The sequence below is a fragment of the Enhydra lutris genome, unplaced genomic scaffold (genome assembly GCF_002288905.1).
Source record: "Enhydra lutris kenyoni isolate GAN:26980312 unplaced genomic scaffold, ASM228890v2 scaffoldscaffold29, whole genome shotgun sequence".
In the NCBI taxonomy this organism is placed as follows: Eukaryota; Metazoa; Chordata; class Mammalia; order Carnivora; family Mustelidae; genus Enhydra; species Enhydra lutris.
The window spans coordinates 14,542,345-14,559,425 of NW_019154113.1; the positions used below are offsets into that span (position 1 = coordinate 14,542,345).

Genomic DNA, 17,081 nt, shown 5'->3' on the forward strand with positions numbered 1-17,081 from the left:
AAGAGAATCCCAAATCCCATATCCAGCGATAGGACTGTGAGTTGGGAGTCGTCCTCTTAACGCCAACCCAGGGCTTATTCTGACTGCAACACAAGCTTTACTTTTTTCTACTTTTGCTATGAGCATTTGCTCATGTAGACATTGTCCCCACACTTGTTCTCCAAGGAGCACATGGCAAGAGAGAGTTGACATGGAATTGATGGCTACTGGATATATACATTGCCTGCATTTTCATTTATACAGATGGAAGTGCTTTTAAAGGGTCTTACTGATTTCATCACTTTTGATGTTACCAAGAAAAAACACAAATCCCCAGTGTTGATGAGAAACCAGGTCAAGGCAAGGAGAATCACAGAGCGGTTTGTGTCCCGGGGCTCAGGGATGTTGTGCCTGCGAGTACCTTGATTTGAGAAAAGAAATTCATTTAAACACAGCAAATACTCTCAGGACCAAGTCTGGGATGTCTGCTTCTTTCTGCTGCTATCACTGTTCAAGATCTCCTTTATGTTTTACCTCCATCCCTGGTCGCCAGGCAGAACAGATGAACCCCATTTCTTGATGTCATTGCTATTAAAAAGAAGGGAGAAAAAAAATAGCAAGAAAAGGACAAAAAAATCACAGAAGAAGGTGAGAAAACCTATTTCTCAAGTCAAAATATTTTAATGGTGAGATCGGGATAAATGATTAATCTAAAGATTTTTAGTTTCTAGCGATCTGTAAGGGGAGGCTGACAAGCACCAAGAACTAATATTTAAAGATAATTTCAGAAACACGAAGATGAGAAAGTGGTGAAAGAAGGAGGCTGAACCTTTTTCCTTCCACCTCCACGATTTATTGAAAATAGTGATTAAAAAAAAAAAAAAACCTACAGAAAACGTATCTGGTTCTATACTTAAATGCTAGTACATTTATTCCTTCGAAATTATTTACTGAATACTGATTCTGGTAGTTACTATATTAGGGTTTTGATGGTAACAAAGCACTGTTCCGGCCCCCAGGAGGCTCCCAGTCCAAGGAAAGAGAGGTAAAAATAACTAAGTAACAGTAAAACCCCGCCCAAAGTGGTTTATGAGAATCTCTGATTAAGGGGAACTCTGGCAGCTCGTGTAACTAACAGGACCAGAACAGGGTGGCCTGGCAAAGGGACAGCGGACAGGGTTGCTCTGAGGGATCTGTGACCTATCTGAAGGACCTGATGTGCGGAAGGACTAGGGCTGCAGGAGATGTGGCCTGGCATGGGGGAAGGAGGAGGGGGATGCTGGGCTGCCTCCCCTCCATTCGTGGCCTCTCTCCTGTTAGCTCTCCTGAGTAAATAGCATCGGAGCAGGCTTGCTGGGGGCCTCCCCCGAGCTTGGGCTGGCTGTACTTGGTCATCTCGGAGAATCTCTTTTTTTTGGATGACCTGACCTGACAGCTCAGCATCTTGGCTTCCCCCTGAATCGCAGGCCACGCTCTCCTAACCAGCTGCGTCAACTTTGTAAAGTAACTTGATGCTTTCCAGTGTGAACGTCTCCGTTTCCCAAATGAGGGGATGGATGACTCCGCTCATGTGTCATGATGTCTTCGCAAAAGATACTCGGGCTCTCTGGGTAAATGTCAAGTGTGCTGTGTCACCTGTATGGATAAGATGGGAGAAGGAGCCATATGCTTTCTCAGAGGGAAACAGCCCTGGATGTGAAGCCTAGCTATTAGTTATGTGATCTTGGGCCATTTATGTAGTCATTTTGAAGCTCCAGTCTCTTCACTGGGATACAGAACTATCCACCTGGCAGAGTTATTGGGCCAGCTGGAAAGAGTGTATATAAGGTACCCGGCATGACAGTTTGAGCTCAACTTAATTATTTGTAGAATTGAAGGTCCCAGAGCCCAGAAAAATTTATGGAATTCATTCTGTGTAGATGCATATAACGGGGAACTATCATTTCCCAAACTTTGTCCTGAAACAGCGATAACCCAATAGCAAGTCAAATATGGTTTCCATTTCTTTTGGGGGCCTGGGAATAATCCCAACACTTCGGGAGCTTGAATGACAGATCCGCAGCTTTCTGGACATCTGCAATGGATGCCAATCGGGCAGAAGTCAGAGGGACGCGGAATTCATTAGTTTGTTTGTCTTGTCGAGCTCTATTTTCTCGAGTTATTTTCTTCTCAACGAGTATTTATTTGCTCCTTGTTTGTTCCTGCAGCCACAGATGCTCACTGAAAGGGGAGGATTTGAACAGACAGTGGCTCTCTCCCAGCGCTTGTCTCCAGCCAACGATCTACCACGCCAAAGGGCTCCTGTACTACCTGAGCAGTGTTGGCCGAAGTCCCAGGGTGAGTCACTTCCTTCTGCCTCCACACTCTGGGCTGGTTCCTTCCATCTTTCACGAGGAAGCTTACTTTCTGTCAAGGAAAGAAACCCAGATACAAGCCAAAGACCTATGTGTGACAGGCTTTAATGGGGGATGTATTCATTTCCTAGGGCTGCCATAATAAGCACCACAGACTGAGTATCTTGAAGCAGAACAGAAACACATTCTCTCACTTTTCTGGAAGCTAGACATCTAAGATCAGGACATCAGCCAGCCATGATATCTCCAAAGGCTCTAGGAAAAACCCTCCATTGCCTATTCCTGGCTTCAGCTGATTGCTGGGAGTCCCGAGTATCCCTTGGCTTGTGGCAGCCAGTCTCAACCCTCTGCCATCCTGTGTGTGTGTGTGTGTGTGTTTGTGTCTGCGTGTCTATGTACATACTTCCCTCTTCTCGTAAGGACAGCAGTCACTGGATTGGGGTGACTTCATTAGGGCCCACCACAATGAGTACAGCCTCATCTGAACTCGATTTCCTCTTCAAAGACTTGTCTCTAAATAAGGTCCCATTCACAGGAACTAAGAATAGACCTTCAACATGCTTTTTATTTTTTGGAGGGGGTAGACACAGTTTAATACACAATAGTGGAAAACATTGGTTCAACACCCGTTGGTAAGAGGTGTACAAAAATTGCATTTTATCCCATTTTCTACATCTTTATTTTTCTGGGTTTTAAGTTATTGGTCAACAAAGAATATGTATCTAATAAGTAGTGTTTCGAAGAAATGCTCTCGATGTTCATATTCATGTTCAAGTAGTACTTACTCCGTTCCAGAGATGATTCTGGCACTGTCCCAGGTACTTTTATGTGCCGGGTTTAGCAACTGTACAATTGAGAGAAAACATGACGGATAGTCCACCCCCCGACTTACTGATGGTTCCTACTTAGGATTTTCTTTTTCTTTTTCTTTCTTTTTTTTTTTTTTTTTTTTTTTTTTTACTTTACTATCGAGTGAAGCTGAGTCACGTTCGGTAGGAACCATATTTCATATTTTGAACTTTGGTCTTTTCCCAGGCAAGAGACACATGGTTCGATCCTCCCTTGTGCTGCTGGGCAGTGGCAGCAAGCCAGAGCTCCCAGCCAGCCACACAATCAGGAGGATGAGCAACCTCTACCGGTACCACAGTTTGGTACCCGTACAGCCATTCTGTTGTTCAGTTTCAGTTTAGTGTTCAATAAATAGATGAGATAATCAGCACTTTATTATAAAATAGGCCTTGTGTTAGATGATTTCACCCAACTGCACACTAATGTAAGTGTCCTGAGCACATGAGGGTAGGGGAGGCTAAGCTGTGTTTGGTAGGTTAGGTGTATTAAATACATTTTCAATGTATGATATTTTCAATTTATGATGGACTTAACAGGTTGTAATTTCATCATCAATTGATGAAGGTCTGTATTTGGAACCAGAGGCCTAAGCTTGGGATAAGGAAGGAAGGAATGGCAGCCAAGTTAACTGTCTAAGAACAATAATTTATTGGCTATAAACTGTGAACGTATTCTCTGCAAAAGTATCGAGGGGGCATCTGTCCAGACTTAGAGTGCTTACCTAACCAAGGAACGTAAAATAGTGTGGGGAAGCCCACTGATGGGCCAAACAATCACCTCTCCCATTAACCACTGTTTGAACGTATATTATGTGATTAAAATGGTGACACGTTCAGTGAATATCTATTGAAATATTAGATGAATATCTAGTATAGAATCTTACTACAGTCTCAAAAAGACTAAGGGGTCAAGTGATTTTCCTGAGGTCATCAGGAGGTATATGGCAGAGTTGGCATTCAGTTCTGACCTGTTTTCCACCCTGGAACCCAGTCTGTCTTTATCACGTACTCTCTGAGAGAGGGTATTGTGGTCCCCAAACTGTCCTCTGGTTCACCGATTCCATAGGACAAACAGAACTCAGAATAGCTGCTGTGCTTATAATTATAGTTTATTATGGTGAAGGGATACAGATTAAAAGCAGCAAAGGTAATGAGTGCATAGCGCAGAATCCAGGAGAGACAAAGGTAGGTTTCTAGGCATCTGCTCCCCGTGGAGCTGTATGGACAGAGCTTAACTCAGCAGTGATGTGTGGTGACATGGAGAGTATTGCCAACCAGGGAAGTTTGTCTGAGCTTTGATGTCCAGGGTTTTTATTGGGGCTCAGTTATAGTAATAACCCCACATGGCTGATCTTAGTTACTCCGTCTCCAGCCCCTTTAGAGGTCAAACTGACACATTATGGCCCAAGACCTTCACCATAGATTATACTGTCAGCATCAACCATCGGCATGACCCAACTTCCTGGTAAAGAAAGACAGTCTTGTCTAGAAGACTATTCTAAGAGTGTTCGAGTGATCTCTCAGGAGCCAGACCTTTCTTAGCAATGTGCAAGGTTTGAGGCAATACTTGACTACAAAGAGAACAAACAATGTAACAATATCCTTTCTCTTTTAAAATCCTTGTTCTACACTGTGCAGTGTGCAGTATTTTCATGCTAATCCTTGCCACCCCATCTAAGGAGACACTATAATCTATGTTGTCTACCCTCTAGAGGCAAGGTCATGGCCTGTATAGCAGAACACCAATCTTACAATCAAGGCCTGGGAAGGATGTGTTCTCTGAGAAAAGAAAACTTAGCCTCTGTGAGAAGAGAGATTACAGGGAAAGAGGTCCTTACCTGATACACATTTAAATATACAAACATTCAACCCATAACAAACAGGATTCTTCTCTACTCTGACAACCTCTAATTGAAGAGCAGAACATTTATTTTAAAGCACGACAGGTGAATGCCTTGTTTAAAAAATATAAATAAACATTAATTAACTGTAAACATGACAGCTACAGACTTGTTCCCTGCTGGGAGCATCTGAGAGGTGGGTGAGAAACAGCTGAGTACTAAATGCTATTCACAGTGTTACAAAACTCTCTAATGGGCTCAGCATCACCTTTTAGTTCCCTGTGAGGCTGTACTTAACCAGCCGCCTGCTGACAGCAGAAGCAGTGCCACTCTTACTAGAGCCAGACCTGTCCTGGACACAGAAACTTAACCATGGTGTCCAGATTGGCTCTTGGACTGCGTGGTTATAGATTAACTGACTCTGTCTAACCTCTAGCTCATAGGAACTAAAGTATCAGGAAGCTACTTCTGGTGGCTAGGAGATATAACCTGTAGGTGGTAGTCGGACATTTGCCTGTTGGTGAGTAGAATAATTTGAACTCCCAGAACCAATGAGAATGTGAGATAGTGAGAGAAAGAAGTATCCTGATACTGCCCGGGGTTGCTGAAGACCAGACAGATCATTGAGTTTGTAGACAGTATGGCAATATTTACATATTGTTTCATCTATCCATCCATCCGCCCATCCACCCATCCGTCTATCCATCCATCCATTCATGCATCTACTCATCCACCCATCCACTCATTCATCCAATCATCCATCCATCCATCCATCAGTCCACCCATCTACCCATCTATCCACCCATCCACTTATTCATCCACTCATCCATCTATCCATCCATATACCCATTCACCCATCCATCCACCCATCCAGCCATTGATCTCATCCACCCATCCATCCACCCATCCATTCATTCGTTCATCCACTCATCCATACACCCATTCACCCATCCATCCACCCATCCATCTGGGCAGTCATCCATGTGTCCATTCTTGTACAGCAAGTGTGTATAATCACCAGAAAGGAAAAAGATGGTCCTTTTTTGCACACATGGTGGGGGGTGGTTTCTATAGTTACTTTGTTAGAAAGTCGAGTAGGGTCTGCAAAGAAACAAGAAGTACAAAATGGTAAAAACTGCAACAAAAGTCCATGTGAGTTTTGTAGGAACACAAATAAGGGGTTGAGTCATCTTCCCTCAAGGTTATGGAAAAACCAGAGAGGAGAGATGCCACTGAAGCTGCACTTGAAGGATTAATAAGAGTTTTTGTTTGTTTGTTTGTTTGTTTTTATTACAATAAAGTAGAGAAAAATAATAGTCTTTTCCCAGAGGGTCAACAGGACTGCCTGTGATCTCTTAGATGTTCTTCCTTGTGAAACTGGCATTCTGGCAAGTTTTCTGCAGTTGGGGTGATTGCAAGGGGCAAAGGAAGGAAAGCTTCTTATTACCTGCCGGCATAGATTCGTTTGATATGACACTGACGTTATAGTCTCTTTCCCATTTTGTTGAGCCCTGATTTTCTGTCTCTAATTTATGAGAGAGGGTCAAAAATCTGTTCCAGGTGTTGGATCCAAAACCCAGAAGCATAGTGAATAATGGTACACTCATACATTGGAGTACTATTCAGTAAGAAATAAACAAGACAGAACCCAGCAGTGATGAGCTAATAACAGACGGACTTCAGAAGCATGTTGAGTGACATAGGATAGACACTGTTTCTACGTATGTAAAGTTCAAGATGGAAGAATCAGAACGTTGGTTGCCTCTAGCAAGGGATCCAATAATGGAGGCCAGGGGGACTTTTGAGGTTAGTAGAAATGTTCTACATCTCAATTAAAGAGTCACTTACACCCAAACTCATTGACTGAAAAGTCACTCGAGGTCTGTGCATGTCACTGTAGGTACATATTTACATGAATACAGAAAATTAAAGACAAACAAATCAAAGCATAGTCACAGGGATTTGAAGCACAGCTAGGAGACAAAGGGACCTGCCCAAAATGAGACAGACCAACACGCAGGCACGCACACAGCAGAGTGGAAAGGCTGTAGGAGAAAGATCTGTTTATGAGTCAGAAAGGTCCAGCCACGACAAGGCATGCCAGCAGAGAAGCCCAGAGAACAGACTCCACCACTATCGGCTAGTAGGAGGCACTGAATCTGTTCCTCTTTGGGGAGGTCCCTGCGAGGGCCAGGAGGTGTGGACATGGCTAAGGGGAATGGAAGAAAGCTGTGAGTCTCCCTCAGGCTCCCAAGAAGGCAGGCCAACAGCCTCTTCTAGGCTTCTGTGTTGCAGCCGGCCTGGACCCTGTGTCCCTATGAAGAATCTGGGCTTTGGAATTAGGAGCAGTATCGATTCTTTCCTCCTGGCTCTCACTATAGGAGTGCGTGCTGGTAAAGGGATTTCAGTGCTCTTTGAAGAGCTCATTGATTTCCATTTACAACTTATATAAACTAGGCCGCCTTCTGCCAAGGGACAGGGTGGGCATATTTTGGTTTTATCTTTCTCTGGGGCCCAGTGGAACAGAATTTTTAGCTACTTAAATGATTTTCCTGGTCTTATTCTGTCCCTCCGGCATATGTTTTTAGTTAATCAGCTTCTTCTAAGAGACACAAAAGGAGACTGCAGAAACGTATGGTATGTCTCTTCCTGAAACCTGAGTTCCCCAAGGCCTCAAGATACACTAGACACACTATTTATTTTCACTTTATACCTCAGAAGTGGCAGAAGGACAAGTGTTATTTTTGCTCATTTTTGTTTATTCATGCTAAGGTACTACATCTAGAATTCCCCTTTTCATGTGTAAGGATATGGTTGGGGGGGGCAGAATGTTCTTGGAGGTCCTGGGTGAGAAAAAATTAAATTTGATTCCATATTCTTTTATTTAAAATTGTTCCACTGTATCAGAATACAGATTAAACAGTGCTTCTCTAAATACCAGAAACCATGTTCTGTAGGTATTTTTATAGACACCAGTACTTCCACATTTAAGTGAATTGCTAAAGTTTCTTGAATAAATTTATGTTGACAAGCAGAGAAGTTTTCTTCTTTCTCCCTTGCTGGTATCTCTAATGTATCTTTTGTGTGTATCACAGGGGTGGAAATCTTGGGTTTTCTATGTGCCACAGGGAGGGCCCATCAGATTTTTCAAAGAACTTTGAGCCAGTTCCCTCTTTGTCATTTTTTGGTGAGGCGGAGCAAAGCTCGGAGGTTGAATGGAGGGGAAAGTAGGGGGGTAGTTGCCTGAATTAATGTGATGGTGCCTCTGCCTAGAGCTTGTGGAATGGGGAGGAGGCAAGAAATGTGTGGAGACAGGACCAGATGGGCTAATTTTGCCATAAGACTGCTGTCTATGAGGGAGGGCCACAGGTAAAAACAGACATCAGATGAAGAAACAGGGGACTTGTGCTGCATCTGCTCAGTACACATGTTCGAGGAGGACTGGTTGGTGAGTGGAGCAAGGCAGCATTGATCACGGCAAATGGCACTGGACATAGACCTCAAAGTTCTAGTCCCAGAAAGTGGGAATTGCCAATCATAAAGCCCAACCCAGCCTTGGGGGCCAAGACTACTGACAGCCCTTGAAGATAGGAATGCAAATCAGGAAACTGAGGTAAGCCTTCTTACATGGAGGAAGTAAGCATGGTAGTGGGTCAGCATTGTATCCCACCCTCTGGGTTTATCCAGACAACGTGGACATCCGCAATGGGTCAAAAAGATTAGTCTAGGCCTCACGTCTTGGGGAAGACAGGGGTCCCAATAACCCATCTACCCTGATTGGGAGTGGTGCACAAAATGGGTAGATCAATGCTTCTACATTGAGAGCCTCAGTACCTATAACTGAGTGAAACAGAAGGCAGTGGCCTCACTCAGGCTGACAGATCACTGGGACTACGTCCAAACGTGACACCCGGGCTGGTGCTTCTCTTCCTCCCACCTCTAAAAGTGGGGAAAAGGAACAGTTCTCACTCCCGAGGAACCTTCTGAATGCCCTCTCAGGGTATCCCCCCTCACTGCTCACAGAGCTCCAGCCAGCCAGAGACAGGGAGTGGAAATGAACCAAGGTAGGAGCTCAGAGTAAACCCGGTAGTTCCATCTGAATATTGGTAATTGACAATCTTGTTATACTTCTCTTCATCACTGGCACGTCCAATGATTTAAAATATTTTATTGTGGAAAACCTTTAAAGCCAGACTGATCAAAGTCTGAGGTGAAACATTGCTTTGTAATGAGTGGCCATGGGCAAGCGGTTAACCTCTTTTAACTTTAGCAGAAGTGGGAACCTCATCTGAAAATTTGGATGATACCGCCCTTACAGGATATCAATACTGAGTGTAGATGTGTGTAAAATCTTACCAGTGTGACTGATACCTATCAGGAAGTCTAGTAAATAGCAGATATTAAACTTAACATTAGTTACCAGAGACTGTTATGTCCGAGACAGAGCCACGTATTAGATTGTATGTTTCATGTTAATTTTCATGGGCATGTTCAGTGTAATTAAATTATCTTGGAAAGAAGGACAATGTAATACATAGCAATGGGATGTCAGAAAACGTCCTTCAGCATTTTATAACATGTAATAAAGGGTCCCACTCTGGGAAGTCTCATTGCTGGTTAGTTATTGAAGCTTCTGCTGAGTTCAATGTGAAATAATCGCCCCACGCTCGCCATTGGAAGGGGCCCAAGTGATCTGTAAGCAAAGGCTGCTTTTTCTAAGGCCATGTTGGAACCTTAGCCCATAGTGGCTCAATTTTAGTAAAAGTCTCCCCCTTTAGGAAAGGGAATGGAGCGTAAAATCTCCTCTCAGGTAGTTTTAGGAATAAATTCTGCCCAGGCCCTCTGTGTTTTGCCTCAGCCATGACTGGATGTTGCTCTCACTCAGATGAAATACTAAGGAGAGAGCATGACTGTCTGTAGAAGGTCTGGAAAATTTGGTCTTGCAGATGGGGCTCTTGGAAGACAGTTGGCTCTGCCACCAATATCATTTCCCTCATAGAGATGTTCCACTCAGGAGCTTGGGCTGAATGCCGCCCGCAAAGTATTGTGCACACGTTGGCGTCTCCAGGGCTTTTGTGAGCCTTGCTTGGCTTAATTGGAAGCATTGCTGTTCTGGGTTTCCATCACATACACCAGAATGTGCCTTCTCACAGTTCAGCCTCATCTTCATTTTCCTGTGGCAGTGGCATAAATAATGCAGAGGTCTCACTGCTGGGAAGCGGGAATAAGACCCAGATGTCACGAATGGAAAACACAACAACTTAAAGCTGGCAGAGCAGTGAACACAATCAGGGATAGGTATGTTGTGGGGAGCAGGAGAATGCCTGGGCGGGGGGGGGGTGCATTTGAGATGGGGGTTAACCTCTTGCATAAGGGGCCCAATTAGCTTACAGAGGACCAGGAATGGAACCAAGGAATGGAGGCAAAAGGTGGGGAAGGCGTGTGAGGAGCATAGCAATGTGGTCCCAAACGATCTCTTTGTTGAGCAAGAAATGTTGGAACTCAGGTTTGCATGAATTAAATTAACCTTGCAATTTAGCTCAGACAAGAATTCATTGGCAAAGGTACCAGGGAGATGCAGAAGAGCCTGATTTCAAAATCGTAATCCAATCAACACCATATAGTTTGCTGATGGAGAAAGCCAGACGCAGGGGAGTCCATTTAGCCCAGGGCACGCAAGTTCAAAACTAACCACTCCAGCTCAAGCAAAACACACCTTAATGAAATGAAACCTCCAGATCGTCATCCCTGCCTATATTCTTTGCCTTGGGGAAAAGCACAATCATGTTGCCTGTTCACTTAAGCCAGAAATCTAGGGAGTATCCTTAACCTCTTCCTCACTTGGCCCCTAGATCCATTTTGTCTCCAACTCCTGTAGATTTTACTTCCTTCCCCTCTCACTCAACTTCCTTTCTCTCCATGCTTAAGCTTCCTTAAGCACCATACTTCTGCTGCATTAGCTAGGCCTTTGTCAACTCTTGGGCCCTGGTGTCCATCCCTCTAGTCCACTCTTCGAACTCCTGTCCCGGTGGCCTGACCATACTGCTTCTCCTGTGCAAACACTTAATGGCTCCTTCACCACCTTCGGAGAAATGTCCAGACATCCCAGAGTGGTGTGCAGGGGTATCACTGATCTGCCCACTGCCCACTTGTAGGCCCTGGGGTCCATTCTCCTTTCCTTTCACTCTGCAGTCTTATTCTCAATGGGTGAAACTCCTCAGATCCATGATGCCTTCTTCCTCATTCCCTTGGCTTGGATGGCTCTCACCCAGTGGGACTCAAATTAGGAACATCCTCCCCTCTGCCTCGAGAATCCTAGGACTCCTACATTGCACCCTCATGAGTACCATCATTATGGAGCACAGTGTGAGTGATGCCCCTGGACTCGTGCACATACCCCCTTATCTGGGTTCCCATAGACCTGTTCCTACCTCTACTTCCATCCTCCTCTCATGGCAATATGATTTCCTCTTTACTCATGAGATAATCCGAAAACAACAGTTCCTGGAAAAGGCAATACAGAAATTTTAAGTGTTTTGAAGCATTGGGGCACCTGGGTGGCTCAGTGGGTTAAACCTCTGCCTTCGGCTCAGGTTATGATCTCAGGGTCCTGGAATTGAGCCCCGCATCGGGCTCTGTTTGGCGGGGAGCCTGCTTCCTCCTCTCTCTCTGCCTGCCTCTCTGCCTACTTGTGATCTTTCCATCAAATAAATAAATAAAATCTTTAAAAAAAAAAGTGTTTTGAAGCATGGATTCTGGGTTAGAACATACTGGGGTTCAAATATTTATTCACATACTTAAGAGAAGTGCAGACTTGGGTGTGCCTGGAAAAGATAAGTTACTTATTTGATCTGAATTCAGTTTTCTCGGCTACAAAATGGGAATAATGGTAGCACCTGCTTCATCATGAGATAATGTGTATTAAGTTTTTAGCTCATTATCTGAGCATCATAAGTCTTCAATAAAGTAACTATTGTTCTATTAAGAATAGCACTGTATTATATTAACATTTTAATTTCTCCTGCCACAAAGCAAGCATCTGGTAAATATTTGCTGAATCAATTGATAAATAAACAAGATAAGACCATAGGTTAGCCCATGAATGTTTGAGTGCCACCACTGGGCACACTTCCTACCCACCTGGCACAGAACTTTACCAAAAGGAAGAATAAGCACTACATCTTCCATTGGAAAGAAAAAGCTCCCTCAACAGAAATAACTTGATAATTTGTCTTATAATTACTGCCTATAGTATAGAGGCATACATGTTTCTTATAATTAACAAGCATTTATTTTTAGAGATGTCATTTGAGCAAAAGCAGGACAATGTCAGTGTCTCCTCTATTTTGAGTCTCCAGAGGCCCCTAGAAGTCCCAGGGCTAAGCAGGGCTCAGTCCCACAGGTGACTAGGTCTCTACTCCATCATTTATCTCAGCTTCCAGAGTCTGTCAGGATCAGAAAAAAAAAAAAAAAAAAAGAAAACTCTTTTCTTCAATTGACTTGAGCATTTAAAGGGTACCCTGTCACCATGAAGGCAAAGCTTCTGGCTTTATTGAGAAATCTGTTGCTAAGACACAGCTTTGACTTTTTTTTTTTTTTTGCACACTTTTCATAAGAATGGTGGGTGTTTAATTCACATAGAGACACTGAGATGCAAAGTTTGGTGGCAAATTTGTAACGGCAGAGGATTAAAGCTCCAACAGTTCTTTTGGTTCCGTTAGCCTAGAGACTTCCAAAACATGGGCTTAGGTCCAAGGTCTCAGCATCACCAAGGACTTGCTAGAAATGCAAACTCCCGGGGCCCACCCCAGACTACTTGAATCGCAGAATTGCTGGGGAGTGGTTTACAGACTATACTTTGGAAACTCTTCCAGGCGATTCTAACACTCATGACACGTGAGATCCACTGCTCTCAACTCTCAATGGGACCAGAGTGGTTTTCAACCCCAGCTGCGCATTAGAATCACTTGGAAATCTTAAAAAAATCCCACAGTTCTGGTGTCACTGCAGACCAATTAACTAAAACTTTCTGGAGGTGGGCTCCAGGCATCGGTATTTTTATAATCTCAGGAGACTTTAGTACAGAGACAGGATGGAGAAACACTGGCCTAGGGGATCTATTGGTTGGAAGTAACAGAGTCTTGCTCAAAGTAACCCAAGTAGTAAGATAGAGAGTTTTGAAGGAAAGAAGTCCTATATTCTTAGAGCAATGGAAAGCACCAGGAGCCCGGACCGTTCTTCCCATCTCTCATGTTTCTCTTTCGACCCCCACGTTTTCTGTGTTCTGCTTTTCTCTGTGCCTTTGCTTGATTACCCCACTTTTTAGGGAACGACTTTCTCTGCTCATTCACTGTTTCTGTGCTTTTGTTTTGTGTCCCATGTGTGGTGTGTGACTTGTCATTGGACTGACTCCCTCCTCCCAAATCTGCTGATCATTTCGGCTCTGGCACCCAGAGCTCAGGGATCTCTAGAAGCTGGGGAGATTTAGTTTCTTATCAGACTTCAACCTAAACCAAGAATAAAAGATCCCACTTAAGAAAGGTAAAACTATTTTCTTGTTTTGTTGGAGAGAAAAAAATACTTAAATACTTTCCTGCTAACAGGAAATTTAAAATGTAATTTAATGATCCCCCCAATGTAGTAGTAGCTGTCTGTTATTGACAATTAGGAGAAAGAGAAGGACAGCAAGGTGAACATATGGAACAATTTAGAATCCATTAGTCCTTAAAACCCTCATCTCATACATACTTGGTCTGTCTAAAAACCCACCTTCTGGCTCCCAAGCAAGTCAGCCCCCCTTGTTCTTCAACAAACTTGTTTCCAGAAAATCAGTCCTGATATCTCTGATGCTTCCCTACTCCCATGGCCCACCAGCAGAGCAACACGGCTTCTCAGTTCTAAGCTGCCATCAGAGAGTTGGTCTTCCTCTTCGGCCGTAGCTGGGCAGACCATTAACTTACTTGGCCCTTTAGTGTTCTTTGACGTGTGTGTGTGTGTTTATGGCTTTATTCATGCACCCCGGGCATCCTGGGCTGCCCTCCCGCTGTCAACAAATTCCTGTTCATGCAATGAACTTCAGGACTTTAATCACACACCAAAAAATCATCATCCAGTCTAACTTCTCCACCAACAACATCACTGATAACCATTCGTCTGGCTTCTGCTGAAACATTTCCAGAGAACGGAAGTTTTTAAAAGCGGGACACAGCATATCAAGACAGCTATAACTATGGAGAGTTATTTCTTGCCAGCAATAGATACTCAACAACTGTTGAATTTAATATAGAGCTGGAATCTGGGTGCACATGATCCTTCCTTTTGCCTTCCCCTGCTTTCTGAAATGACAGCAAGTACATTTATTCATGTTCCCACTGGGAGAATTTGGAAATCTGTGGGTCTCCTATCAAGACCCCTTTGAGCCTTTTTTACTTCTGGGATAAACATCTCCCATATCTTTAGTTGTCCTTTGTTTACAAACATTCCCATTTCTCCTGGCTTTCTGGTTCCTCCTTCTTGAGGTGTCCTAGTGTTTTCTAAAATGCCATACTCAGGCATGAGAAACACTCTATTAGACATAAATTGGCCAGTAGGAGGTACATTGGACTGATTGTTCTCTTAATATATGGCCTCTTTACTTCTCCAGAGGCAATTTGTGATTAGATTAATTTTTGACATCTGCGGCCTCTGATTTATTCTGAACGAATTGCCATCAAAAACCTCTGGATCTCTCATTCAAAATCTACTTCTTAGCTAAACGTGTCTATACTTCACTTGGGCCCTTGTTTGAATCTAATTGTAGGACATTACATTTATTCCACTTTAAGTATTTCTATTTTTGCTAATCCTGTTCTTTTTGCCACTTAACAATTTCCACTCTTACTTGTTTACTCTGCTATTACTTACCCTCAATTCTGCATCATTATTAAATTTGACAAACACCTTCAGGTACCTACTCTGTGTCCTTAATATGCAAAGGCTGGATTTCTAGAGACTAAGGAGCCAACATGAGGAAATAACTCTTTAAAATATTAGGATTTCTGGGGTGCCTGGGTGGCTCAGTGGGTTAAAGCCTCTGCCTTCGGCTCGGGTCATGATCCCAGGGTCCTGGGATCGAGCTCCGGATTGGGCTCTCTGCTCAGCAGGGAGCCTGCTTCCTCCTCTCTCTGCCTGCCTCTCTACCTACTTGTGATCTCTGTCTGTCAAATAAATAAATAAAAATCTTTAAAAAAATAAAATAAAATATTAGGATTTCTGTCTCTTTTGGAACACACAATGCATAGGGATCATCTGTTAATTTTAAGAACACAGATTACAACTGCACATCTTGATAAACTGTCTCAAAATGTACTCACCATGTAACCACCACCAAATCAAGAAAAAGAACTTAACCAGCAATCCAGACACATCAGACAATAATACCCTGTTCCCCAAAATAAACACAACCCTAATTTCTACCACCATATTAGTTTTGCCTGTTTCTGAGCATCATATAAAAGAAATCCTTGATCATGATCCCAGGGGCCTGGGACTGAGCCTTGCATCAGGCTCCCTGCTCAGCCCCTCCCCCTGCTCCTGCTCCCTCTCCACCCCCTCTCAAATAAGTAAATAAAATCTTAAAAAAAAAAGGGAGAAATCCTTGGATATACTCTTTTGTGTCTAGCTTGCTTTTTTTCCTCTCTTGTATTCAACAATATTCTGTCAAATGATTTTACCACGATTAATTAATCCATTATATGTGGTTACAGTTTTAAGCTAATAAAAATAGTGCTGCTGTGTACATTCTTGATATCTTCTGGTGTTCAGTGTATGCATTTCTGCGAGGAGGTTTCTAGAATATCTGCATATTCAGCTTTAGAAGACAATCCCTAATTATTTTCTAAAGGAGTGTCATCAATTTATTGTCCACAAATTGGATTCAAGGGTTTGTTTTCTTCTGTCTTATGGTCACCACTTGGTGTTGTCTGTCTTCATGATGTTAACATCCTTATAACCCCTGAGAGACAGTGGCATCTCATTGTGGTATGCAAATTAGAGTTTCTTGATATTGATGATTAATAGCCCTTTGGACATTCTCTTTTGTGAAGTGTCAATGGAAGATATTTCCCATTTTAATAAAATGGGTTGTCTTTCTTTTCCTTGTTGATATATAAAATATATATATATATATTATATATATTATTTGTGAGATATATATATTTATTTGTGAGATATATATATATATATATTACAAATAGGTCTTTTTCACTCTTTGGTTTGCCTTTTCACATTCTTAATAGCTCTTTGAACATTCTCTTTTGTGAAATGTCAGTGGAAGATTTTTACCCATTTAAAAAAAAATGGGTTTTCTTTCTTTTCCTTATTGATGTATAGAAATATATATATTTATTTGTGGGATATATATAGTATACATGGGTCTCTTCACTCTTTGGTTTGCCTTTTTACATTCTTCGTAATGTCTTTGTAACATATAAAATCACAGGTTAGAATGTCAATATCTAAATGTCAAGTCCACCTGTATACCCTATCGATTTACAAATGAAAATCTAAATTAAAAAATTGGATTTAAAACAGTAGAAAAGCAGGATACCTGGCTAGCTCAGTCAGTCAAGCAACTGCCTTTGGACTATATCTAATGTTTTTAAAAGATCTCTTTATTTATTTGATAGAGAGAGAGTATCAGAGGGGAGAGGGAGAGACAGACTCTCAAATAGACTCCATGCTGAACTTGGAGACCAACAAGGGTATCGTTCTCACAACCCTGAGATCATGGGCTGAGCAAAACCAAGAGTCAGATGCTTAGCCAATGGAGCCACCCTGGCACCCCTGACTATATCTAATTTTTAAGTATTTTTCATTTATATGTATTTCTTGTTTGTTTCCTCCAAAAACTGTATTCCAGCTCCAGGGTCATACAGAGTAGCCTATTTTGTTACCCCAAGTAGCTGTTTTACTTTATTTCTCCTATTAGGATTTACCATCTGTGTGGAATTTATTTTTTTAATATATTGTGAAGTAGAGATGCACATTTATTTTTATTTTCTACCTTTTTTACATGGGAC

General features: G+C 42.6%; 1 protein-coding gene across 1 annotated transcript in view; it reads left to right on the plus strand.

The window, feature by feature from the left end:
• Nucleotides 1-17,081, plus strand: part of LOC111152678 (ATP/GTP binding protein like 1) — a 438,273-nt gene that overhangs the window by 313,826 nt on the left and 107,366 nt on the right. Inside the window, exon 18 of the mRNA XM_022511237.1 lies at nucleotides 2,187-2,316. Within this exon, the coding sequence (XP_022366945.1) occupies nucleotides 2,187-2,316 (130 nt within the window). The remainder of the gene's footprint in view (nucleotides 1-2,186; nucleotides 2,317-17,081) is intronic.